Source organism: Dendropsophus ebraccatus, chromosome 8, assembly GCF_027789765.1.
Source record: "Dendropsophus ebraccatus isolate aDenEbr1 chromosome 8, aDenEbr1.pat, whole genome shotgun sequence".
NCBI lineage: Eukaryota > Metazoa > Chordata > Amphibia > Anura > Hylidae > Dendropsophus > Dendropsophus ebraccatus.
In genome coordinates, this window is record NC_091461.1 from 74,312,557 (window position 1) to 74,339,189 (window position 26,633).

Here is a 26,633-nt window from a genome sequence, read left to right on the forward strand (position 1 = left end):
ATCTTAGCCCTGAAAAGGACTTTTGGGTTCAGTAGTAATCCTGCCTAACCAAAACGCTACTAAAACCTTTCTCTCCCTGCTCGAAGATCTCCCCCTGGCTAGGTTGAAAGCGCATCTGCGGTCGGGAGGCGGAAGTCAATTATTAAATATTCAAGGTCATGTGGTTCAGCCATCCAATGAGGGTAGACGCCGTTTTCGCGCTGCATGCGTACTCCCAGGGTCCCTCACGGCCTCCCTGCATGGTGATTGGATTAAAAAAAGCGCCAAGTGCGATGGGAGGGCTTTCGAATGTTTCTCGTGTATTCGTCACAATACTCGATTGAATTTGAATCTTTCAAATACCGCAATATTCGATCAAATACCATCTCGATCGAATCGTATTCGCTCATCTCTACTAATCACATATTTACTAGTTTATACAAATAATAAATAGAAAAAGCTGACTAGTACTACAGAAATGTCGCAAAGGAGAAGCCCTCATTTAGTCACTTAGGGCTCAATGTAGATAATCGATAGATCCATTTAGCTTCTTCACGCAGAAGCTTTTTGTCTATATCCCCTTTGCGATCTCCCAAACTGATGTGGCAGATGCCCCAGAAGTGTAGGTGTTCCCAGGTGCCTGCGTGTTCGCATCTAATGTGACATGCCACCGAGGTCTCTTAGCCTGTCCGAATGGCACTCAGGTGTTTAGATATCCGCCTTGTGAATTCCTGGGACGTCTTTCCCACATACAGTTTGCCACATTCACATTGTATGCAATATACAATGTTCTTGGTCCTACATGTGATCCTTTGTCTAATCCGGTAAATTTTTCCATCCAGGGGGTTAGTGAATTCTGTAATAGGAGGCAGCAGAGAGCAAAATGTACAATTAAGACACGGTTATTACCCGGCTTGTGTATTAGGCTCCTGTGTTGAAGACTATGCACCAGGAGGTCTTTCAGATTGGGGCCTCTGCGATATGTAATCACTGGGTATGGTCCCACCACTTCCTTAATGTCCAAAGTCAAAAGTCTCCAGTGTCTCCTCAGGATTCGCTTAACCGCTTCACCTTGTACATCATACGTACCGATACATCGTATCTGTATTCTCATAGAGATGCACTGACACTGGATCCGCAGCGGATTTCGCTGCGAATCCACAGTGGGAAATCTGCAGCGGATCCAGTGTGTGTGAAGGAATCCTAAATAAAAAAAACAAAAAATGGCCCACAGGTTGTACTCGGCTGAGGAAGCGTCTCCAATATTGAGACAACCAGTGAGGGAGTAGAGAAAGATCCCTCGTTCCTTCTTCCTTCCTCATCGTCATCATCATTTAGTGATGACAAGCCCCCAAGGCGCCGCCCCAGGACTAGGCCACAGGAAGCCCCACAAGCCCCCTCAAGTTACCCCACCCCGTACGAACCACAGATTCTTGAGTTCGTTGGGGTCACTTGTGGGGGTTTCCAATGTTTTGGCAGCACGGGGTCTCTGCGAGCCCGACATGGCCTTCGTCCTTCATTCTTGCCAAATCCATTTCCCTAATCTAAATTGCGCTCCTTCCCTTTGGAGGCTTTCTGTGCGCCGGCTTTGCACTTTGTGTCCACATGTGGGGTACTCTTGTAATTGGGGGAAATTGCTCTACATTATTAGTGGTTTCTTTTTTCTTTTAACCCCTTGTGAACATGAAAAATTCAAAGTTACACCAACGTTTTAGTGTAAAAAAATTAATTTTTCATTTTCATGGCACACTGTTCCACATTTGTGGCTGTCACCATATGCTTACTATACTTCTTGATACATTCTTTGAGTGGTGTAATTTCCATAATTGGGTCACTTGTGGGGTGTTTCCATTGTTTTGGCAGCACAGGGGCTTTGTAAACCCAACATGGCCTCTGTCCTCCTTTCTGGCCAAATCCAGCTTCTAAAAGCCAAATGGTGCTCCTTCCTTTTTGAGGCATGTTCTGCACCCGCATAATACATTATGTCCCCATGTGGGGTATTTTTGTACTCAGGGGAAATTTCTATACAGGTTTTATGTTTTTTGTTTTTTTTCCTTTTAACCTCTTGTCAACCTGAAAGATTTAAGGCTAGATCAAGTTTTAGTGTAAAAAATTTTTTTTTTCAATTTTACGGCACATTGTGTCTGTCACCAGTGGGGTCCATGTGCTCACTATACCCCTTGTTACATCCCTCGAGGGGTGTAGTTTCCTAAATGGTATTCCTTTAGGGGTGTTTGTTAGGTTTTATCACCCCTGAGCCTCTGCCAACCTGAAGTGGTACTTTGAAAATTGGCCAATTTTAAAGAGACTTCAAAATTCACTAGGCACTCTTTTGTATCTGAGACTTGTGGTTGAGTCAAATAGCGCAATTTGGCCACATGTCGTATATTTCTATAAACTGTACACATGGGGCAATAAAAATTGAGGTGCATTTCTCTGAAAATAGGTTTTCTATTAGGAGAGATATTAGATCACAATATAATTTCTGCAAAGAAAATTGAAATTTTTAATTTTCTCACACACTAAGCTTTTATTTCTGTGACTCACCTAAAGGGTTAAAAACACTTTCTGGAATTGATTTTGCACAGTTTGGGGGTGTAGTTTCTGAAATTGGGTGCTTTGTGGGGCTTCATAAAATACAGTCCCCTCAAATACACTTCAAACGGGAACTGGTCCTTTAAAAAATCAAATTTTAAAATTCTTTTGAAAATTTGGAAAAATGCTGCTAAACTTTGAAGCTTTCTATTGTCTTAAACAATTGAATATCTAATTCATGTGGCATAACCATTTTCCTTACAAGCACAAAATTTTAAAGCTAGAAAAGTGAAATTTTTCACGTCATTTTGGGGTTTTTCATAAAGATAGGCTGTAAGTATATACAGAATTTTACCAGAAATATAAAGTACAATATGTCACGAGAAAACAGTCTCAGAATCAGCCAGATAGGTAAAAGCATCCCGAAGTTATTAATGGATAAAGTGACACAGGTCATATTCCTGAAATTTGGTCCGGTCCTTAAAGAGAACCAATCATCGATGAAAATCAAAATTTTTTTTTCCCTAATTAGATGTATTTACTTATTTTATTAATATTTGTAAATATAATTGATTACTTTTTTGGCTGTGTTTTTAAAATATTTACTTTTTACTTTCCTATCTCGCGCCGGCTCTTTTCAAAAGAGCCGGCGCGAGACAGGAAGCTCCCGTCATGCAAAGCGGCAAGGCCGGGCACCGCCATCTTGATGAAGTCACTTGCGTTCCACCGCTGGAACGCAAAAGACTAAATCAAGATGGCGGCGCCGGCCTTGCTGTAGCGGTCCAGAGGATCAGGTAAAGTATAAGATACAGACTGCAAAGGCAGTCTGTATCTTCATTTTGTCTATTTATTAAGATACAGACTGCCTTTGCAGTCTGTATCTTATACTTTACCTGATCCTCTTGTTCGGTGCAGGAAGGCCGCGCGCCGCCATCTTGAATACGTCACTTGCGTTCCAGCGGTGGAACGCAAGTAGCGTAATCAAGATGGCGGCGCCGGCCTTGCTGTAGCGGACCAGAGGATCAGGTAAAGTATAAGATACAGACTGTAAAGGCAGTCTGTATCTTTCCGAAGTCTATTTATGAAGATACAGACTGCATTTGCAATCTGTATCTTATACTTTACCTGCTCCTTTGTTCCGGTGCATTAATGCCGGCCGCCGCCATCTTGATGACGTCACGTGCGTTCCAGCGGTGCGTTCCAGCGTGACGTCATCAAGATGGCGGCGCCCAGCATTACTGCACAGAGGAAGAGAAATTAGGTAAAGAATAAGATACAGACTGCCTTTGCCCTTCATAGATAGACTTAGGGAGAGAGAATCTTTGATAATAGGGATAGTAAATTTTAGGTGATTGGTTCTCTTTAAGGCCATTTTGGGCTCCGCCCATAGGTTAAATATATTTTGCCAGGCATGGGCATAGTCAAGGGAGATCTGGTGGGGCATGTACCCCAAGGCCAGGTGCTAAGTACCAGGGGAGTGCCACTTTTTTCTATTTGCATTTATTAGACAATGGCATTGACCAGCAATCTGAATCTTTTCAAGGGTTATACGAGCAGGGGGTTCTTGTTGGTATACTGCTAGGGCAAAATAACAAACACGCATATTTACATGACCCACTCACCACACTGCAATCCTCTTCTTGAACGATTCCACTGATGTACTATGCAGACAGGAAATCTCTGCTTAGCATAGATAGCATAGAAAAATTATGTGTGAACATAGCCTAAGGCCACTTTGACAGCATTCAGGTCAGTATTTTGTATTGGTATTTGTAAGCTAAACAATATAAATCCCAGGTGCATTATTTGTAAGCTAAACCTTGGGCATAAATGGACAAAACTATGTAGAATTTTGCACGTCCTCCATATTTTAGACAATCTCCTTTCTTTGGCTTACAAATACTTTTGTAAACATTGGGTTTTCTCAGACAGCAGGGCCTGGGGTGGTTGCAACATCTACAACTCCTGTAGCTGTGCCCCTACTCTCATTTTTATCTATATTTGTGCCTTAAAAAGAAGGAAATACAAAAATATAAATTTGCCAGTGATTTTATTTATGCAGCATAAGCTCTTGGGGTATTTTATGAACAGTTTGCAAAGTACTCATAACTTTTGTGTCCAATCCTGGCCTATGGTTAAACTGTACAATATGTACCTCTTATTGTTTTCTACTGTTCAATATACATGTGGTTATGAGGCTTGAAGGTGTCCATCTACATGATGCAGAAACAATAATGCACCATTTATACGTATGGGATGGATTTTTCTTCAGTTACAGAAATTTCTACACAATCTGCAATAACTGCTGTGATTCTAAACACATAAATGCCCAAACAAATCCAACAGTATCCCACAGTTTCTTCGCTTAATCCACTCCATTAATAGTAACATGGTGAAGTTTGAAAGACTAAGGGTGTGTTTACACAGAGAGATTTATCTGACAGAGTTTTTGAAGCCAAAGCCAGAAATGGATTTCAGAAGAGGAGAAATCTTAGGGGGAGATTTATCAAACTGGTATAAAGTAGAATTGTTTTAGTAGCCCCTAGCAACCAATCAGATTCCACCTTTCATTTTTCAAAGGATCTGTGAGTAATCAAAAGTGGAATCTGATTGGTTGCTAGGGGCAACTGAGCCAGTTTCTCTTTACACCAGTTTGATAAATCTCCCTCTTAATCTTTCCTTTTCCTAACCAGTTCTCTGTTTTTAGTCTATTCCTGACTTTGGCTTCAAAAAACTGTCAGATAAATTTCTCTTTGTAAAGGCACCATATAAGATCCGTGCAATTAGTTCAGCCTATTACCCTGCAGTCAGGTCTGTATTTACTCCTCATGCTGCTCTAGGCACTGAGACTGAATTTGGCCAACTTTCTTTTTTGTGCTTTGTGTTTTCCTCCTCATGTTTAAAAGGCCATTGCTCTTGCCAACGATTGTACTGTGAAAAGACTGACTTAATTTTCCCCTAAAATATGCAGCAAAACCGTAAATAAATTATTTGCCCTGAGAAATTGAAAAAAAATAAAAAAATAAAAATTTTTTTCATTCAGGGGGGCTTTGGGTTTACATCGTTTTCCATATGGTAAAACTGACATGTTTTGCATGTTCCTCAAGTCAGAGGGGGGGATTTACAAAGACATACAAGTACGCCGGTCTTATATTAAGCCCCTTCCCCTTTCCCAGGCTGGATTCACTAAAAGGCGCAAGTGTAGATTTGCTTCATCATTTGCGCCTGTGAGCAGGCGTAAATCATGATAAATGAGGCACGGGAGGTGGTCATGCCTTGTCACCCCCCCCCCCCCCCCCCCCAAGCTCCGCCAGCCTGCCCATCGGATGAGCCGGGCGTACCGGAGGCGTACGCCAGGGGGAAGGGGCGAAGCAGCACCTTCTCCCTGGCGTACGCCTCTGACGTACCTTTGATAAATGTCCCCCATAATGATTACAACGATAGGCAACTTACATAACTTTTATTTTATTTGATGACTTTTAAAGAATTAAAACCTTTTTGAAAAACAAATTTTTCCTAAAATTGCTTTGAGATGTTAGATCTGAAAGTTTTATTTTACCATGTCAATATAGTCACTGCTCCTATTGCGTGATCCTTCTCAAAGACTATCCAGCTTCAAAGCGACTTTCATACCTACCTCTGATAATTAATGGGACTAATGGTGCGTTTACACGAAACGATTATCGTTCGAATTTTCGCGATAATGATTTGATCGATTATTGTCTCGTGTAAACACAGCGAACGATCAAGCGACGAGCGAGAAATCATTCATTGTTCTCAAATTGTCATTGGTCGTTCGCTAAAAAATCGAAGATCGCTTTGTGTAAACAGTCTTTCACCGATTAACCCTATGTGTGAGATAGACTAAAGCGATCTTAAAATGATTGCAATAAAGATTTTTCCCAAAAATATATCATTCCGTCTAAACACTGATCGTTATAAAAAACACATTGTTACTTCGAAATCGTTAATCGTTCGATTGGGCGAATTATTGCTCCGTGTAAATGTAGCATAGGAGTGTCAGATTATTTGGTTGAACTACCCCTGGACTCATTCTCCTTATTCTCAACTTTTGCTGACTGGGACTCATGGGACTATAAATTCATTTACGATTGTAACTATAGTAACTATGAACTATAAGTAAAAGCCCAGTAGAAGCGTGTGACACTCGAAACAGGCCGTCGCCTGTGGAACACCCCTGCTACCATTGTGATGTCCCCCACTGTTGTATGTCGGTGATTTGTTACAAATAAACGACCACATTGCATAAAGACGTTAGTGCCGCAGATTTCATCTACAAATATTGTATAAAGGAAATACTTTTCAATTTTTAAATACTTCTGAATCTTTAAATGCAGATCAGTGACCCTGGAAAGTTTAAAAATATCTTCAGGTACAGGTTAACAAGGTAAATCAAGATCTGGACACACATAAAAAATGTCTAATCTCCCTTCCTTCATTTAACAAATGGTTCTTTCCCAAGGTAGATAAGGAACTGAATAACTGAGTTCTATAAACAAATGATTAACTTGCAATGTTAAGATAAGTCTTCCGGTTACTCCTTGCTGTATAACCATTGAAAAGAAAGAAAAACTTTTCACTACTCAGAATCCTTTGGTTTATGAGTATTATTTTGGTCCATGTTCCTAAAAGAACTTACACTTTCATTTGTGCGTCAGTGTCATAAAGATAGTTAAAGCGAATGTACCATCATGTACATTTGCTTTAAGTATTACCCATGTATAGAAAGGCACCAATGCGGGGAAGCCGGTACCACAGTCCTTTTTTTTTTAAAACCGCAGCCTGATTCCCGTGTACGGCACCATTCTATTCACAATATCGAGCCAGGGATGAAGCAGTGGAGGCCGGCTGGCCTGCCCCCAGTGGGAGGAAACCCCCGCTCCTCTATGAAACAGCGTCATAGAGGTAGGGGGTTTCCTCCCACTGGGGGTGAACCATCCTGCCTGCAGTGCTTCACCCCCGGCCCGGTACCCATAAATAGAACGGCACCTTACATGGGAACCAGGCCACGGTTCAAAAAAAAGACCGTGGCACCGGATTCCCCACGGCAGCATTGATATAGAATTGCAGTTAAAGAGACTGTACTGCAGTTTCCTGCTCTCTGTATAACGGAGTAATCCAGTCCCGTAACGCCTTCATTTTCAAGAACACTTTATTTTGATTCACTCAATTTGCAGTGTGTAATTTCTATACAGTTTTTTGAGCCTTCTAGTTTTGCATGTGGGCTCTGAAGGAAAGGTGTGGCTATAAGGGTCATTCTTGCTTTAGGGTATGCAAATGCATGTGTCTCTATACTAATGTGCTACTAAAACACTTTACAGTCATTCCCTGCATGTAACCTGTCATATTAAAGTGACACTGTCCCCCCCTTTTGTGCATTCTGACATCTCTAGTGTAAAGGGTAAATTTAGCGGTTTTCACACCTTATTTTATATCATACGTCATGTTGCTTGTTCAAGTAAAAAGTGATCTTTTATCAACTGCAGATTATGTTAAGTGGGCGGGGCCTCACGACATTAGCGCCACTTAGCCCCGCCCACAATACCACCGTTAGTTCCCTCTGCTTGCAAAAATCTAAACAGTTTTTTTTAAATGTTACAATGCTAAATGTAACAGTTTGTGTGAAAAAATGAAAATGAAGTATTGGATTACTTGTCATATGAAGTTTTGCACAGTTATTCAGTAAGGGTGCGTTTACACAGAAAGATTTATCTGACAGATTTTGGAAGCCAAAGCCAGGAATGGATTTGAAAAGAGGATAGATCCCAGTCTTTCCTTTATGACCTGATCCCTGTTTATAGTCTGTTCCTGGTTTTGGCTTCAAAGATCTGTCAGATAAAATTGGTCTGTGTAAACGCAGCATTAGTCTGAATGATTGACACCAACCATTAAGAAATGTTGTGTAACAGGATTTCCTTGTCATTTTAATAGGTTATTCTCAGTGTCACTTTACTGTTGTAGTAAATGTCACAAGGAATATTTGCAGCGATCTACTTATGTCAGTGCTTGTTTGCTAATTTAGGGTCTCATGTACAAAGGAACATAAAAGAGTCTGTATCGAGGCGCTGGAGTCCCTTATGTGGTAATACTACAGAATGACAAGGGCTTCCCATGTTGCTGTGTGGAGTTATATGCTGAGGGTTACAAGGAAAGCTTCTATGCTCCCCAACAAGGAATGCTGCTAGGGGAGAATAGCTTCATAACACATCATCATTGGAGCATGCCACAGTTTGCTTTCTGTTGACTCCCTACAAATAATCTGTATAGTTGTCCCTCTAAATACAGTAATATATGAAAGTACAATAGCGAAGTGCAAAAGTCTAATGGTGCCCTTTTTCGGCTTTGTGCAACAGCTATATGTAGCCATATTATATATGAAGTCTGGGGGAGATTCATAGCTTTTAGATCCAATTTTGCATATTTTTTTCAGAAAGATAGATATACAGTGGTGCCTTGGATATAATAATAATGATTTATTATTCTGAATAACATGTAGAACAGATGAAACAAACAATGAGAAACAGCTGAATATGTGATATTATTAGTTACTGTACAGTATGGCAGTAGTGTAAATAGCTGGGTGTGAGTGCAGGAACAGTATAGCAGGAATGGAAAGGATGGGAAACACAAAGGCTGACAGAGACTGCAGGGAGCATGAAGTAGGAAGGAAGTGGATCTGCTATGATTTGGAAGGTGAGGGAGACTTCTTGGGTCAGAGTACAGTGCTGTAGACCCCGCTATACAGACCATGTCCCTTCCCCTCCCACCCAGTACAGGGAGCTCTTAAACCAAAGCAATGCTCTTAAAGAGGATGTACCACCCAGTACATCCTCTTTAACCTGAACCCACGGATCGATCTGCGCCAGCACGGGGAAGCCGGTGCCACGGTCCGTTTTTCGGACAGCCGCCTAGTTCCCATGCACGGTGCCGTTCGATCCAGTGGTACCGGCCGGTGCTGAAGCACTGGAGGTCGGGCGAGCCGCCCCCAGTGGGAGGGAGTTCCCTCCCCTGTATGACGCGGCTCGCTTAGAATGAATGGAGCCGCGTCATACAGGGGAGGGAATTCCCTCCCACTGGGGGCGGCCCGGCCGACCTCCAGTGCCTCAGCACCGGCCAGTACTGCTGGATCGAACGGCGCCGTGCATGGGAACGGGAAAAACGGACCGCGGCACCGGCTCCCCCGTGCCGGCGCCGATAGATCCGTCGGTTCAGGTTGAAGAGGATTTACTGGGTGGTACATCCTCTTTAAACCAACTAGGGGTCCCTTGCGTTTACATGATTGGTAAGGTGCAATAGGAGCATAACTGTTTGTAATATGTACTTTTGTGTAGTTATGGGTGGATTGGACCATGCATATAGGATATCATTAATATGTCACTGACGGCTATTTGATATTTATTGTAATATATGCATTCTCCACTAGGACTAAATTTATGCCCCCTAGTTACTATCCATTATATTCATATGCTCTTTTTTACATGAAAATAGACTGATGTTATACAATTAATACATTAATACCCATCAAGCAAGTTACGTGATCAAGCACTGGAGTGTTGTTTCCTTTAGTTTTTATGTATTTTATATAATTGTTTTTGTTGAATAAAATTTTGATGTTTTTGGCTATGATCTGGGTGTTCTTTGGTATAAAATTTTTAGATAGATCGCCATTAGTTATGCGTTTGGTGGATTAGACAGATTAAATAGGCATAGTCCTAGATAATTGTATTGTTGGTGTTGTCCACCGAAACTGTTGTATATAACTCTTTAAACCAAGGTACAATTTAAAAAAAACTGTGAGCGCTTCTTGCAAAACGCTGTCATGGTGCCTTCACACATGACAGATCCGCACTGGATTTCTCGCTGCAAATTTACAGCGAGATCCACTGTGGATCCCTGCCCTGTAAAGTCTATGGGCAGACATATTCACAGCGGGATAGACCGTCCCTTTAACCCCCGGCCGGCCGAAGCTTATACATTACCTGCTCTGCGATCCGGCTTGCTTTAGGGGTTCCCTGCTGCACGTCCCACTCAGCCAATCAGTGTGCTGCCCCGATGTGGATCCGTCCTGTGTGAAGGCACCCTTAAACAAAGTTACTCTTAAACCAAGGTGCCACTGTATATTTTTTTTTTGAGCAAATTTGTTGAGCAAATTTCCGAGCAGCATCAGATTAGCAGTGGTGGCTGAGGTCTGATGCAGCCCCAGGTGTCCTGGAAAATATGGATACAGCCTATTTACCATGACTATGTTATTTTTGTCACTTTGTCTTCCACATGTATTTTCTTACAAATCTTTTTCAGATGTAACCAATCAGATTAAACTTTTCTTTTCTCACAGACTCTTTGGAAAATGAAAGGTGGATTCTGTATACTAGGTATGTGACCCGGCAAGAGATGCCCCAGCAATGTTATCTGACAAAACAGACAGGAGGGCTCTTTAAGAAGCATTTTCTCTATACTGAGCCCTAAAAATGTTTTGCTAAAAGCTGGAAATAAAAACTACAGATTATGTCACTTTCTGGCAGTTTCCAATTAAGAAATCAATTTCCTGCAAAGAAGCTCATTTTGCATGAGATGTGATGTTGTCTCTAGGATGCTATACTTGGGTTACATGAGGAATGATCCATTTGGGAGTTGTAAATTAGGACATTAGGGAAAATAACTGGGGACCCTGTAATGAGAATCCATCAGAAAAGTAAAATGTGGAGCCAGAGTTGTTTGGCCTGAAGAATAAAATAAAATCCATTTGGTATCAAAAATGTATTGAATGCTCATAAGAATTACCAAATTTTTTGTTTTATATGATGCACTTTTTAGCTAGAAAATATCTGCCTGCATCTTCTAATCCAGAGAGAGGGTGACCCGACACAGTGACATCACCCTGACTCCTTCCCTATTGGGAAATCAGTGCCTGACTGCTGGGTGAACTATCTTCTCCCTCCTCCTGCTGGCACTGATCTGTACTGGACAGGAGAGGAATCTGGAGGTAATGTCACATGATTAGTGACATGCCTGGGAAAAGGGCTCCATAGAGATACAGTACAGTAAGCAAGTATTAGAGTCTGTATTAGATTTCTATCTGTCTGTGTTTCTGTGTGTGTGTGTGTGTGTGTCTGTCACACATCTGTTTATGTATCCTGTTTCCCCAAAAATAAGACATCCCCTGAAAATAAGACCTTTTAGAGGTTTGGCTGAATATAAGGCCTCCCCTGAAAGTAAGACCTAGCAAGTTTTTGTTTAGAAGCATGCCCACCGAACAGAGCAGCTGCATGCAGGACTTGAAGACAGTCACCTGTCACCAACCTCGATTCCCTTCTGCGACCTTTAGTAGTAAAAGTGCAGGCAAGGCAACAATGAGCCCGTCGCCTGCCTCCATCCCTGTTGCTACCTACCACTAGATGTAGTGCTGCACACAGTCTACCGTTATCCTGTCATCTGCCACCATACTGTGCGCCATCCAGTAACGTAATTTGGTGGGGGCAGAGCGGGCGGCCACACCCGGGCACACATAGGCAGGGGGCCCACTGAAGATTTTTCCAGTTAATGTTGTCCGCAAAAGCTATTCTTTTTGCAGAAAGACTTAACAAATGTCTATTGGTTGTAAGTGGCCCTTGGCCAGCAACCAGTGCTCCTGGGGGGCCACATTGCTACCGAATGTTGTGTCTGACCATTTAGCTGTATGCGCTTGTATGCAAGGAGAACATACAGTTGAATGCAGCAGGGTGATTGACAAGGCGAGGAGAGCATTGGATCTCCACCCTGCCAATCACTTTTGTGGCCACAAGAGGCCGTTCCCTCTTAGAGCTGTGAGACATGCTAGATGTCACTCGTGCTCTCACAGAGCAGGGAGAGAGTTGACATCAGAAGACTACAATACAACCGCACAGCAGGTAAGTATGGCTTTTGTTTTCTTCGTTATAGAGGAGGAGACCTATGTGGGTGGGGCTAACTCCTGGGAAGGATGTTATCTATGGGGGTTGGGGTATGGGATGTGCTGGCTAACTGAAAAGGGGATACCTAATTTGGTGGTGGTGGTGTCTAACCACCAGGAGGATTACCAGGGAGATTACTGCTGGGGAAGGGGGTGGCTGCATGGGGAATAAATACCAGGGTGATTACCTACATGAGATACTGCTGGAGGGGATGGTTACATTAAGGATACTACCTTTTTTGGGGGGAGGGGATTGCCTGCAAAGAGAGGTCTAAATACTAAATAAATGCATAAAAGGGGGTGGGGGGGGGGGGGTAAATTCTATATGAGGGCACAGAGGGCCCTAACTACTACTACATGGGAACAGAGGGTAATAATAACTATATTAGGGCACAGAGGGCCTAACTACCATATGGATGCACAGAGAAGCTGAATTTCAATATGAAGGTATAGAGGGGCCTGACTACTATATGGGGGTGCACAGGGAGGGTCTATCTTCTATATGGAGGAACAAGAGGGGATAATCTACTATGTTAGGATATAGTTGGTGGCCTTTTTACTATATGATAGCATAGAGGGACTATATGAGGGCTAAAATTGAGTCTAAATACTACATGGAGGCATTAAATTAATTGCTCTCATATACCCTGTACACCATGATTATCGGGGCTGATTTCTCCTACATTTTAATGTATTGTCATGTATTGTTTCTATGAATTAATAAAGTAATTATTCCATTTAGTTATGTTGCAGTAGTCTGTTTTTTTTTATATAGGATATTTAGTATAGTTGCCTTGAACTGCATGGGACTATTTATTTTATTACCCAGCATTTGTACTATACATTTACCCTATTAGTATTGTGGGTACACCCTTCGGGTGTTGTTAATTTGGTCATTGACCATCAGCTATAGTGCCGTCCTCATGCTGCGCAATAAATATTAGACAGATAGATATGAGATAAGAGATAGAATGGATGGATGGCTAATTAGAAAACAAAAACAGCGCCATAGCTTCCTCTATGTGGTTTGTGGTATTACAACTTGGTTTCATTCTCTTTTAGTGCAACTGAGCTACATTACCACATCCAAGCTTTGGAGGAGAGTGGCGCTGTTTCTGGAAAAAGGCAACTATGTTTAAGCAATGCTGGATAACCCCTTTCATTTTTACATGGTTATATATGTGAAATGTAGAAAGTCTTTTTCACTGTTCTCAGTCCCTGTTCACTATGCATAATGTAGTAGAATATTCCCTTTATTATTTGTAAAGCATTGTCATCTAGGTAACATAATCGGTTGGGGGCCCACTGAGACTCACCCGCCCCCCTAGGCTGAACCTCAAGCTTCACTCCTGGCTCTATCCCTACTGTGATGAGCTCCTCCTGGTGGCCGGAAGCTGCAATACCATTCCTGCTGTACAGGTGGTCCAGGAACTACTGTGGAAGATTGTTACAGTCTCCAGACTGTACAGTATACATTAAATGTTCTTTTCTTTTTTTCCAACTATAAGTGTGAATTTTTCTTCATGGAAGAAGAAGACATCTTCTAAGAATAAGATCTATCGCATCTTTGGGAGCAAAAAAAAATAAGACACTGTCTTGTTTTCTGGAAAACATGGTATGTTATGTAGCAAAGGTGTGTCTGAATATTAGTGTAGTAGTGTGGTGTGTGCTCGACCGGTCACTTGCTAGATGGTAACATGTGACGCCACTTCTCTGGGGGTTGGTCAGAGTATAGCTTAGCCAGATGGTATACTGTTGTGACACTAGTGCCAGTTGGGCACACAGGTATGGAGGGCACACAGGTATGGAGGCACACCTGCTTTTAGTTTAGGGGGGGGGGGGCAGCTATACCCTTTCCCCTGTGGTCGGTGACCTGCCGGGCTGTGAGGGAGTCCCTTAGGTACTTATCATGGTGGTCCGGAGTGGAGTTGTGACCCACCCTGACTATTGGTACCGCCACCCACAAAAGGGGAGATGACCCAAGGATGTAGTGTCTACTGTGCATGTGCTGGGGTAATAACCACTGAGTCCTGTTAGCATAAATAGATCATCTTTACTATAGGAATACTTTGTACAATAGTTGATAGTACACTGTAAACCTGACAAGACAGCAACTGCACTGAGGACCTTTAGAATAGAGGAGCTGTGAGTAGTTGAGAGAAGTTTGTGCTGAGAGTCCAGAACAGTGGAGAGAAGTTTGTACTGCAGTTTCAGAGTAGTAGAGAGAAGGAGGTCATAAGAATTATAACCATGGGTAGAAATGTGCTCTGCCGGACCTTTAGAAGGAGAAGTAGTAGAATACTGTAGACTTGAAAGTAGACGTTTACTTGTGCCCATGTTTCGACCTTCGTAGCTTTACCACCTTTTGCCTATCAATGTCGAGTGACCCTTCCTATAGGGTGACACAAGCCCCAGACCTTGCTACCTGGGTTGAGCAGAGTAGCCAAGGTTCACTGGTGACTCTTGCGCTGCGAGATAGAGTATGTAGGCTTTTAGAAACTTTGCTTTATCCAGATCAGTTCCTATTGTTATCAGGATACTGTCCTGAACCTCTAGACTTCTCAGCGTGGTTTGGAGTTTCCTCTGACTTGTTCTCTCCCTTGAGTAACTTAACACTGCATAGTGTGTGGAAGTGCTGCTTTCAAGAAAAGGGTGTCTAAGTCTCCCATATACATTTGTTTTGCACAGGAACCTGACTAAGACTACTGAGTGTAGCTCTGAAGTGGGGACCTGGCAAAGCCAGGGCCCAGATGGACCACGATAGGGACCAACTTGTCTTGCTTCCTCTCTGTTCAGAAATGTGGCTAAAACTACTCCCTAAAGTGGGTGTATGCTTCCTCTTCCCGTGTAACAACCTCCTACAGGTGATGTAATAACCCCTGTGAGTGGTGGAGAAGAAAAGCATATAAGAAAGGAGCTCAGAGATAGGTAGAAAGAAAGAGAAGGTCCTCAATAGTGTGCAGATTGCAACAAACAATAACCCTTTGGTTACCTGCAGCTGTGCAAGACATAACTACATACAATGGTGACATCTTATGGCAAAACTTAAGTACTGCTTTATCACCACAGTTTTCTTCGAGTACAGACTTTTGCTAAGGGTGTAACCATAAGCAACGCCCGTATATGTTAATATATTACAGCTGTGTTTGATGCAGCAGAGCTGGGTGTGTATAGTACATTCGGTAGAGCTGAGTATCTGTGGGTATAAGATACTGTCATGGAGAGTGTTAAAGTAGACCTGTCATTTCAATTTTCTTTGACCCCTTCACTGGCTTAGCCCACCTGGGAAGTTTGTTAACATTAAATATGTTTTTAGTTGTCTTAAGTAGGGATGCATCTTATACTCATACCCAGGGTGCGTCTGATCAAGTGAAAAAATATGGCATCTGTCAGGAATACAATTATCTTCTTCCTACGTTTAGTGAATTATAACAAAGTACTTATTACAACTATTTTTGTTTTTGGCAAACAGTACAAGTATTATGACATCATGCATGAGTGGGCCATTCTAATGCAATATAACATACATATTAACATCTTATTCCTGTTTCCTGACTTCTCACTCCACTGTACTTCCATGCTCTCCTCATATGTTATACTTTTAGATTCTACCAATATTCTTCACTCAATGTATAGAACTTAACAGGTCTTTCCAGGCAAAATCATCCTCAATATAGACCATAAATCACTGATCAGCAGCATGAATTATCAGCAATCTGCATGGCGGCCATGTCTGATTATTACAGCTCAGCTCCCACTCATAGAAACCCTACTACAATGAAATGGACGGAGTCCGCTGCTTCCATCCTCATTCACCACAGAGATCCAGCAATTGCAGGGAAAACTCACCTAGGTGCCATGGCGGTGTACTGCTACTACTATGTCCCGCATATATATTATATATAGTAATAATCTTTATGCAGAAATTTCATAGAGCGCTACAGCTAGTTATGGTCTCGTATTGGCAATATAAAAAACTTAATAGAAACACTGAATTATTGATGCCTTCCGCACTGTAGATGAAAAAGCTCACTGAGGATGTATCCTTTCTCCAATCCTGCTGTATCTGGGCTGTTGAAGACACTGAGCTCCGGCCGGGTAAGGAGAAGGGATCCCCCCACTAGACCACCACGGATAAGTACCACAGGGCATTTAAATACAGCGGTCATGTCTGACAACTGCATTTAAATGCTCTTATTAGCCAATGAGGCAATTACGCACACCCACATAAAGTAGCCGGGATTGTGGCGGTTCAGAGGGCGGTCGCAGAGCTGCCCCTCCCTGAGCTCCCCTAATGGCTGTATGGGGCCCTGAAATTCCTGATGGCTGCCCTGGATGGATTCATACACAAGTCATTTGAAAGTGCCAGGATTAGTGACTTAAAGAATGCCATGAAACCATTGCCCCAACCATAACAGTAGCACTAGCAGCTTGTGTCTGCAGGATGCAGACTGTTCTACTCGGACATTTCTCACCCGCCAAGCCAATGTCCATTTGTTTGATGAAGCAGAAAACGTGAATCATTGGAATCATTGCCAATCAGCGTATGTTCAATTCAGATACTGCCATGAAAATTAAAGCCTTTTCTGTATATGCAACTTTGCATCAGAGCCGCAGGGACCATGCGTCTGCTTTGTAGCCCCATAAGTAGACATGTCCGATAGCCCCCTGGCTTATTTTGGCAGGGAGCTGCTCCACTGTAGCGTATAAGTCTGCCCTTGTGCACCTTTATAGCAGTTTACCTCTCACATTACTGGCATGTGGTGTTCGGCAGTTTCCACAATGTTTATTCATAACGATGCCATATGTCCCCTCATGATAAACTTTCATCACAGCAGCAGTTCACAAATGTCGTACTTTTATTGAAACCTTTGGCCTGAAAGCCAATAGACACTTATTATAGGAAATGCACATAAAGTGCTTTGTTCCTCTGCACTTACTACTGCATCAAGGCTTCACTTCCTGGATAAAATGGTGATGTCACGACTCGACTCCCAGAGCTGTGCGGCTGTGGTTGCTGGAAAGGATGATGGCAGAGGGATGCTCAGTGTCCCTCAGTGTCCCCCTGCCATCATCCTCTCCAGCAGCAACAGCCCGCACAGCTCTGGGAGTCAGGTCGTGACATCAACATGTTATGCAGGAAGTGAAGCCTTGATGCAGTAGTAAGTGCAGGGAAAAAAAGCACTGTATAAGCATTTCCCATAATAAGTGTATATTGGTAATTTGTAGAACTTTTGGGGGGCAATACAATACTTGAATAAAAATTTTCGCTGGACTTCTCCTTTAAACAGCTTCAGAGGCTTGGTGGCTTCTGCTGATATCAGCAATATTTGGAGGGCTGCTCTGGTGTATCTAGGCTTAGGTCCCAAATTCATACTTTGGACCCCTCAGTTAATGCACGACAACGTACCACGACAGTACTTCAATGAAACCGCAATATGTGAACCTTCCCACTGCTCAGCTATTCTCAAAATCACAGACAGAATTACAAAGAACAGCACGATAGAAGGATGTGAAAGGAGCAGGAAGGCTCAACCAAAAATTCCAGGATGTTTATTTTCAAATACAGATAACATGGAAAAAACAAATATACATGTATTTTAACAAACCGCCGATTTAAACAATAGGCAACTTTGTGATACATTCGTTTTAAAGCGGTACTCCGGCCAAACACTATATTTTACACAGACACCCAGAACCCAAAAGGTTACAATTTTGTAATAGCATTGAACTATATTTTATGTCTTATGTCACTTTTTGTGTCGCAAGGATTTGAGTTCTTGCATAAATGCTTCCCTTACAGCTCTGCTGCTTTCCAGAGCCGCCATTTTGAGCCGTGATGTCAGCTTGTAGTGGGCTTCTCTTCTGCAAGGATGTTCCGCCATCCTCTTCTAAGAAAACGGTTGTGTTCCGTAGAGAAGAGCCATTGGACCCGCCTCTCCGTGACGTCCACACTTAGGTCACATGATTTTCCTAGATGCATGCTCTGTCTAAGCGCATAACACAAAACAGTGCCGCTGGAATGCAGCCAGGCCATGACGCAAGTATTTATACAAGAACTCATACTTCTTTCGCTTACAGCAGCACAAAAAGTAAGATAAAAAGACATATGTAATTCAATGCTTTTGCAAAATTGTATAGGTTTGGGTTCCGGGTGTCTGTGTAAAATATAGTGTTCCGCCAGAGTACCCCTTTAAGAAATCCACTGTTCTTTCCATTAAAATGTTTGCGTCATTTTCTCTCTCATTGACTCATCTAATCTGACAAGAATGACTATAGTACATTAAAATACTAAGTTAATACACAAGAATGGCGCACAATGACTGGTAAAGGAATGAAGCCTTGGCCTGGACACAAGCTTGCATACGTAAAACACCTTTGTGCCAATACGTTATTTTGACAAGATATAAAGAAGTTCAGTCTCCAGCAGCATCCTAGATGAAACTACTACTTGCTTGCCATTGTATTTAAATATATTAAGAATGAATACTATACATCAGTGTTTTATGTGGACAATGATGTATTATGACAATTTATTTTAACATACCATAGGGAGTCTTTCACCATCTTGTCTGTTTGTGTAGCATGGTAATACCCATCAATGTTGAATCATACATTGTACTCACTCCCCAGATGATGACATTAGCATCACAGACATCACAGTCAAGCAGCATATCATAACTCCAATATAACTGCATTCTCTGAACTTGGTTTGGTAGAATAAAGCGGAGCTAAAGCTAGACGAGATAAAAGATTAACCCCTTGGTGTAAGGAACCTAATCTCTTCTTAGTTTTGCTATTGTCTCCATTCAAGCTTCTTCCCATCTCTGTTGCATATCTATGTAGCTTAGTTGATGCACATCAGGTGCTAATGCTCAGGGCATGCCATCTCTTCACCAGCTCTTTGGGTTTATTGAGCATTTCATTCCAGTGTTCCAGCTCTCGCCCTCTAGTGTACATGAATGGTCCAACCACAACACGGCCTAGTAAGTTACTTTCTAAATGTAAAAGAAACAGTGATATTAGCTTATACATACAAACATATAAAAATATAGAAATGTAAAATGTGTATTGCCATCATTACTAGGATATAACACTGCAATGAGTGAGTGTGTGTGTGTGTGTGTGTGTGTGTGTGTGTGTGTGTGTGTGTGTGTGTGTGTGTGTGTGTGGGTCCTGTTAAAATAGCAAAAAAAAAGTGGTCCATTCAGGTTTTCCTGAAAACACTGAAAATATACCACATGGCTTATTTAACATTTATTTAAAGGTATTAATGACTTATTTTTTACTTCCTTACAATCCTTGAAAATGGAGAATGTTAATTGTCAAAAAATTGGGAACTATACTGAAGGTTCTTTAATTACACCAATATCAACCAAGGTCCCTTGTGATAACCCAACCCAGAGAGAGAAATGGGCTACCACCCATGGTCCTTTTCTGTAGAAGGGAACCAGGACCTAAAAGCTTTTTACCTCATTATGTCTACAGTGGCTGTTGTCTCACTAAAGAGGACACTAGGACAGTAAGTACCATATTCAGCTATGTAAGCATACAGCTGTTGGAACTGCGGCTTACACCAAGGACGCATTGTGCCCTCTGCCTCAATGCAGTGCTGGTACAGAGGATAGAGTTGGCACAGCTGCTCTGTATGGCAGATGTCTGCATGGGTGAAAAGTATGGCTATGGTTTTACTTTCCTTATTCTGGCACAATGGGGAAGGTACCTAAGAACATACCTACCTACTGTTGGGGGGGGGGGGGAAGCTACTTATCTAAGACATACCTGCCAACTGGGGAGGTGATGCCTACCTAAGAAATATGCTGGCAGGGGAGGAACTGGCTATCTAAAGGGAAGGCTGTAAATAGGTGAACTACCCAACTACTGTGTGCGACATACATACATACATACATAATGGGAATGAACTGCAGATAACTACTGTGGGGTACATGCCAGCATGATGGGAGGCATTATTGGTCTTGGTATGCTGGATTTGGTCACTAACATGTACGGTGATAATATTTGCTCTTTGTATACTGGTATTCATTAAATGTATGACTATTATTGTGAGGTATACGGTTTTATGAGAGAGATATTACTTTTAGGTTAACCTGTGTCTCAAATACCTATAAGTGCATCATTACATACTACTACTACTACTACTACAACAACAACTACAACAACACCCGATAGTAGTGCAGGCACTGTACAACTGATCGGTGGGGGGGCCCCAAGACCCTGATGACCTAAAAGAGGTTGTCCAGGAAAAAATTATTAAGGCCTGGTTTGCATGTTGCAGCTGCCAGATGTGACAAATGTAGGCATAGTTTGTGCATACGGCCTCATACTTTTAGAAGTAGTATCCTCTGGCCATTGGTCACCACATGTGGGCATGTTTTTGTTCTTCTGTAGTAGTCACAACATGGGCGCACGCCATTCTTCCCTCTAAGTACTCATATAATTACGTTTTTAGAAGGTTAAGTATGAAATCAAGGAACTAAACGAGTTCACCTTCTCAATCAAATTATTTGTATACTTATGAGCAGTCATTTCAGATTTCTTCTCTCTCCCGCTCCCTGAATTGCTCATATGGCAGAGACACCAGATGGCTCTAACTGACATCTAATTGAGTTTTAAAAGTTTGATTCTCCACTTTGCTATATACTTTACATTTCCTAGCATGATAGAAAATTTTATGGGGGCTGTCATTAGAAAAAAGTTGACATGCTATAGAGGCATGTTAAAAGTTTTGACAGGTGGGGGTCTCACTACAGAGTTAGGAGAAGTGTATGGTAGCGCATTTCACTTCCAGCTCAGAACAATCTCCCTACAGGCAGCTCCATTATAAAAAGTTTTGGCAGCAGAGAGACCCCACAGATCAAAACTTTGACATGTTTCTGTGGCATGTCAAAAGTGTTTTTTTTTTTTATTGTTTGTGGCCTTTGTCCCTATATTGACAATAACATATGAATATAAGGCCCTGACAAAAGCTCTTGTAAAGTTTATTTTAATGATGAAGCAAAGTGACAGTGATATGGCCATCATTAGAGCTGTCGCACAACCTTCAAAAGACATCTGGATGGTTAGTCTGGTTTGAAGTTTCCACAGAGTTTAGAAACGGTCTTTGTCTGCTCGTAAACCTATATTGGCCTACACTTTTTGTATTTTTTTTTTTTTTGTTGTTGTTTTTTTAGTGGTACAGAAACATCACTTTTTTCGATGAACTGCAGCTGCCTTTATGTGAATAGGGCTAATGTGCAATACCAGACACAGCCACAAATAGTGCTGCTGTTTTTTGGGGAAAAAAATAAAAATACATCCCAGACCATTGTCTTTGTCTCGAGTTTAACTTTTTTTTTTTTTTTTTTTTAAACACAATTCCAATGTGGCAAGGGCCTGCAGTACGATCTGACAGTAACATGTTTAACAAGTAAGATAAATGATATGGAATAGCTGAAGGTTGGATAAACAGGTGGAGAGGCATTGCCTGCTCTCACGGTTCTGTTTGTTGTATTTTCCATCTATGTTATAGGATATGGAAACATTTAACCCCCATTGGTAAAGAAAAAAAAAAATCATGTTGTGTGCATAAGTTACCTTTATGCCTCTGGCCAGCCTTGTATAGAACCTTTTACTTTAATTTTAGGCTGAAAATATTAAATTGGACTTTCACCCCACATCAAGACTAGAGATGGGCGAAGCATCTGAAACCCAACTTGTATAACACAGTAAGAGTGGAGTGCGAGCACAGATTATGTAAGGCGCACGCTCCATTCACTAATACCGGTAAATTGGTATAACTCAATAGGAGTCTACAGTTCCCAGTGAGTGAATAATATGGACTGTGTCTTCACTGGTCCCAGTGAATTCCTATAGGCTCCCAGTTACTTGGTAATCTGGACATTTGGTTGGCAGCTACAACAAAAAAAAAAATCACACACAATCAGTCCTCCTAGCCTCTCCTCTCGGTCCCTAAATTGCTCTCTAAGGGTGTATGCACACTACGGAATGGCGCCTGAAAACCTGTCGCACATTCCGCAGCTCTCACCCGCTCGTGGACTGTGGTGGGTGCGGATTCTGTCGTCAGTCTAAAGAATGAACAGGTTCATTCTTTGGACGGACAACAGAATCTGCTCATGCATAGAATAGAGTCTATGACACGGGCGGAGATGCATGAGCCCATCACAGTCCACGAGTGGGTGCGAGCTGCAGAATGCGCGACAGGTTTTCCCGTAGAGCGGTGAGAGACTAACTGCCTGCTGCGATTCTGTTCTCTCATCCATACACAGCCGACTGGCCACCTCCATAAACGAACTGCCTTATATAGAGGGGGAAGTGCTGACATTACAGAGGGGCCTGCAGCTGATTGGACTAGCACTAGGGATTATGGTTAATCCCTTTCTCCCACCCAGCTCCAGACAGCATGTGCTGCCCCTATTTTGTTTATTGACTAATTTCCTTAACAAATTGACGGGAATTATCTTTGTAGAAGAAGGCAAATTGACGGCCCAATTGGCAGCAAATTTTTATTGTTTGGATTCTATTCGCTCACCTCTAATCAAGACCATTAAAAAGTGACTTTTTTTTTTTTTTGCCAAGCTGCACCATACAGGCTATCATATGGGTTCTCATTGAAAATATGATGTGGTTCATAAAGGGTTCATCTTGTTTTTCAGGTAAATATGCATCAGCATCCACATAAAATATTTATAGTCTATTTCATAATGAGAAACATTTATTGGCTAAAACACAATACTCCATTATGCTAAAAATGCTATAACATGTTGTTTGGGACAATAAATGTTATTATATAATACCCTTTTCCATTCTCTCCCCTCCTCTGCTGTCTTTCCACAGGAATCTACACTGTTTGCTGCCAGTGGATAAAATCTGGCTTTGTTGTTCGATTAATACACAGGCTGTAATTTCACAGCAAAATCACCATTGGGTAAACTATGTTTTTTCCAAAGACAGATTCTTAAAGCCAAAGCCAGGAATGGATTTAAAAAGGGAAGAAATCTCACTCTTTCCTTTATGAGCTGTTCTCTGTTTATAGTCTGGTCCTGGCTTTAGCTTCAATGATCTGTCTGATACATCTGTGTGTAATAGGGCCTTAAGTGGCAGATTTTTCCAACAGAAATCTATTCTATGCACAAGACCTTACAGTATGGGGCCTATTCAACGGAGCGATAATTGTCCGAATCGGAGCGATAATCGACCGATTCAGCCGATTATCGCTCCGTGGAATAGAGTGACACGATCATCGGCTGATCGTTCATTTAGGTTCAGACCTAAAATCATCGTTCACCACCAGCGCATCGCTACGGTGGAATAGCGGTGCGCGGCGGTGACCAACGATTTCAGCAGCATAATACTTTACCTGTCCGGGCTGCAGGTCCTCTCCTTCTCCCGGGACCCGTGCAGCAGCTTCGGAGCGGGGCTGTCTGAACTGAAAGACCGCTCAGCCAATCACTGGCCGGGACCGCCGCGGCCAGTGATTGGCTGAGCGGTCTGTCAGTTCAGATAGCCCCGCTCCGAAGCTGCTGCGGCGCGGGACTGGGAGAAGGAGAAGACCTGCAGCCCAGAAAGGTAATGTATGAAACAAGGGCTGCAAGGACATCGGTAATGATGTCCCTGCAGCCCTCACTTAACGATCATCGGGGCCGTGAAATAGGCCCAGTAAACGAGCGTGGATCTAGCAGATCGGCGCTCGTTTACATAGTTGATCGGGCCCCCCATCAGCCCGTGGAATAGGACCCTAAATGTTTCAGAGCTTTGTTTTCTAATGACCTGCGTGATTACTTCTGGTGCCGAGTAGCAAACTGCAGATGCCTACTGAATGGCTAATACAGTTATAGCAAAGCAGATGGTTATGCTTTCCTCTACAGTCAAAGCATACCTTTTAGCAGAACACTCTTTTGGCACATGTCTGGCTTAGATGGTTATTCCCATCTGAACCGATATCGTTAAAAGAAAATTATAAGGAACATCAAGTTAAATATTTTTACAAATACATTAATCTAGGAAACTTGCCCTCTCCTCCTGATATGCGGCTCTTTCCCTCCCATTGTTGACAGGTTGTTCTTTAGGTTACCAACCACCACATACAAAACACATTATATATAATATATATATATATATATATATATATACACACACACACACACACCGTATTTTCCGGTGTATAAGGCAACTGGGCGTATAAGACGACCCCTGACTTTTAAGCAGATTGTCAGAGGTTCGCCTTATATGCCGGAAAATGTTAACCCCTGCGGTCAGGCAGGGATTAACTGCAGCTAAATTTGAAAAAAAAAAAAACTTTAACTCACCTAGGGCACTACACTACCTGCGCCGGGAACAGAGATCGCCAAACCTCTCCCAGGCAGCGAGCGTCTCATCAGAGAGGCTCGGAGACGCTTGGCTGCCGGGAGAATGAGAGAGGGCTCTCTAATTCTCCCAAAGCTCTCCCGGCAGCCGAGCATCTCTGAGCCTCTCTGATGAGACCCTCAGCTGCCCGGAAGAGGTTCGGCGATCTTCGTCCCTGGCGCAGGTAGTGTACGTCACATTGCCTGCACCAGGAACGGTACAAAAGGTACATGGAGGCCGGGAACGGGCCTTAGGTGAGTTAATGTTGTTTTTTTTTTTGTAGTGGGCGCCCCATACGGTGGGAATGGGGCCATTTTTGAGCCCTCTTAACGTATAGGGCGACCATACCTGACGTATAAGACGACCCCCGACTTAAACCCCGATTTTTCAGGGTTAAAAAGTCATCTTATACGCCAGATGATACGGTATATTTATATGCAAACTATAGCCATACCACTGCTTTTAGAACAAAGTGGTGATCGGCAACTTAGACAACAAGCAGCAGTCATTAGGAGGAAAGAAAGAGCCATATGAGGAGAAGTCCATTAGGTCCAGAATTTACTTCAAACTCCTCACCCATAAAGCTCTCCACAACTCCCCTCTATACATCTCCTTCCTCATCTCCACCCATCATCCTTCCCGTGCTCTGCATTCTGCTAATGATCTAACCCTAACATCTTCCATAATCAGAACCTCTCATTCCCACCTCCAAGACTTCTCTCGTGCTGCACCAGTTTTCTGGAATGCCCTACCCAAAGACCTCCGACTCATTCCCAGCACTCAGAATCAAGCGTGCCCTGAACACTCATCTCTTCAGACTCGCTTATAATAATCCCTAAACTTGTCCCCCCCTTCTGTTGTCCCCTCACTCTATATTTCTGACGGTTCTATGCACTTTATACGTTTTAATCGCAATCAGACATTGGTGTGTGACTGGGCTTACCCTGTTCTTTCAAACTATGTACAATGGCCGGGCCATGGACAACCAAAGTACTTGTGCCTGGTGTTGACCCCAGTTGTAGTTTGTAAGCTCCAATGAACAGGTCTCATTTATACTTTGTATTTTTAATTATTCTAATTATTTAACTGTGTATTATGTAACCTCTTTACTGTATGTATAAAAAAATGGAGCTGCAGAATCTGTTGGCGCTATACAAATAAATATTATTATTATTGAGGTAAGTTTGCTAAATGAATCAATTTTCAAATGTTTTTAAACTTGACAAACCCTAAACATTGAACTAGGTTAGTGGAGATGGGGATACCCATACAGGGCAGCCTATAGTATCAGACTTATACACTGGGAGAGATTCCCAGAGTCACAGTCTGTGTTATAGTAAGAGATAGCATTTACAGCTTTAGAATTTTTTTGCATACTGTCAGAAACTTACCTGGCCAACTCTTGTGGCGCTCTCTAAAAAGTGACCCCTGGCAGTCATTTGATATTGACCTGGCTTGTCTGGCCCTACTTCAAGTGCATTTAGTCAATGTAGGGGCAGTCGGGGGTTGCGGTTTAGGGCAGATCATCAAAGTTGGTAGGGGCAGTGGCTTGAGGGGAGAGCAGGGCTTCAGTCTACCTAACATGACACATTCCTTGTGCGCTAAATGTCTGCACTGCACAGGGCTTATACTGGTGGTATTAAAGGGGTATTCCCCCCAAAATCTTTGTTGCAGTTAAATAGCCCACCCCTAGCTCAATATATTGCTCAAAGCAGGTAATTACCTGTTTTTAGCCGTTTTCTAGCTATTCCTGCCTATTTACCACCTCAGTATTCACAAAACTCCTTCCTCCTGGCTCCCACCTTTG

At 42.4% G+C, this 26,633-nt stretch overlaps 1 protein-coding gene across 7 annotated transcripts in view; it reads right to left on the reverse strand.

Moving 5' to 3' along the window:
- Positions 1-18,013: 18,013 nt before the first annotated feature.
- Positions 18,014-26,633, reverse strand: part of LOC138798673 (synaptotagmin-15-like) — a 64,514-nt gene continuing 55,894 nt past the window's right edge. For all 7 annotated transcript variants that reach the window (XM_069979205.1, XM_069979204.1, XM_069979206.1 and 4 more), the window contains one exon: positions 18,014-19,461. In XM_069979205.1, the coding sequence (XP_069835306.1) occupies positions 19,325-19,461 (137 nt within the window). In that variant the 3' untranslated portion in view covers positions 18,014-19,324. The remainder of the gene's footprint in view (positions 19,462-26,633) is intronic.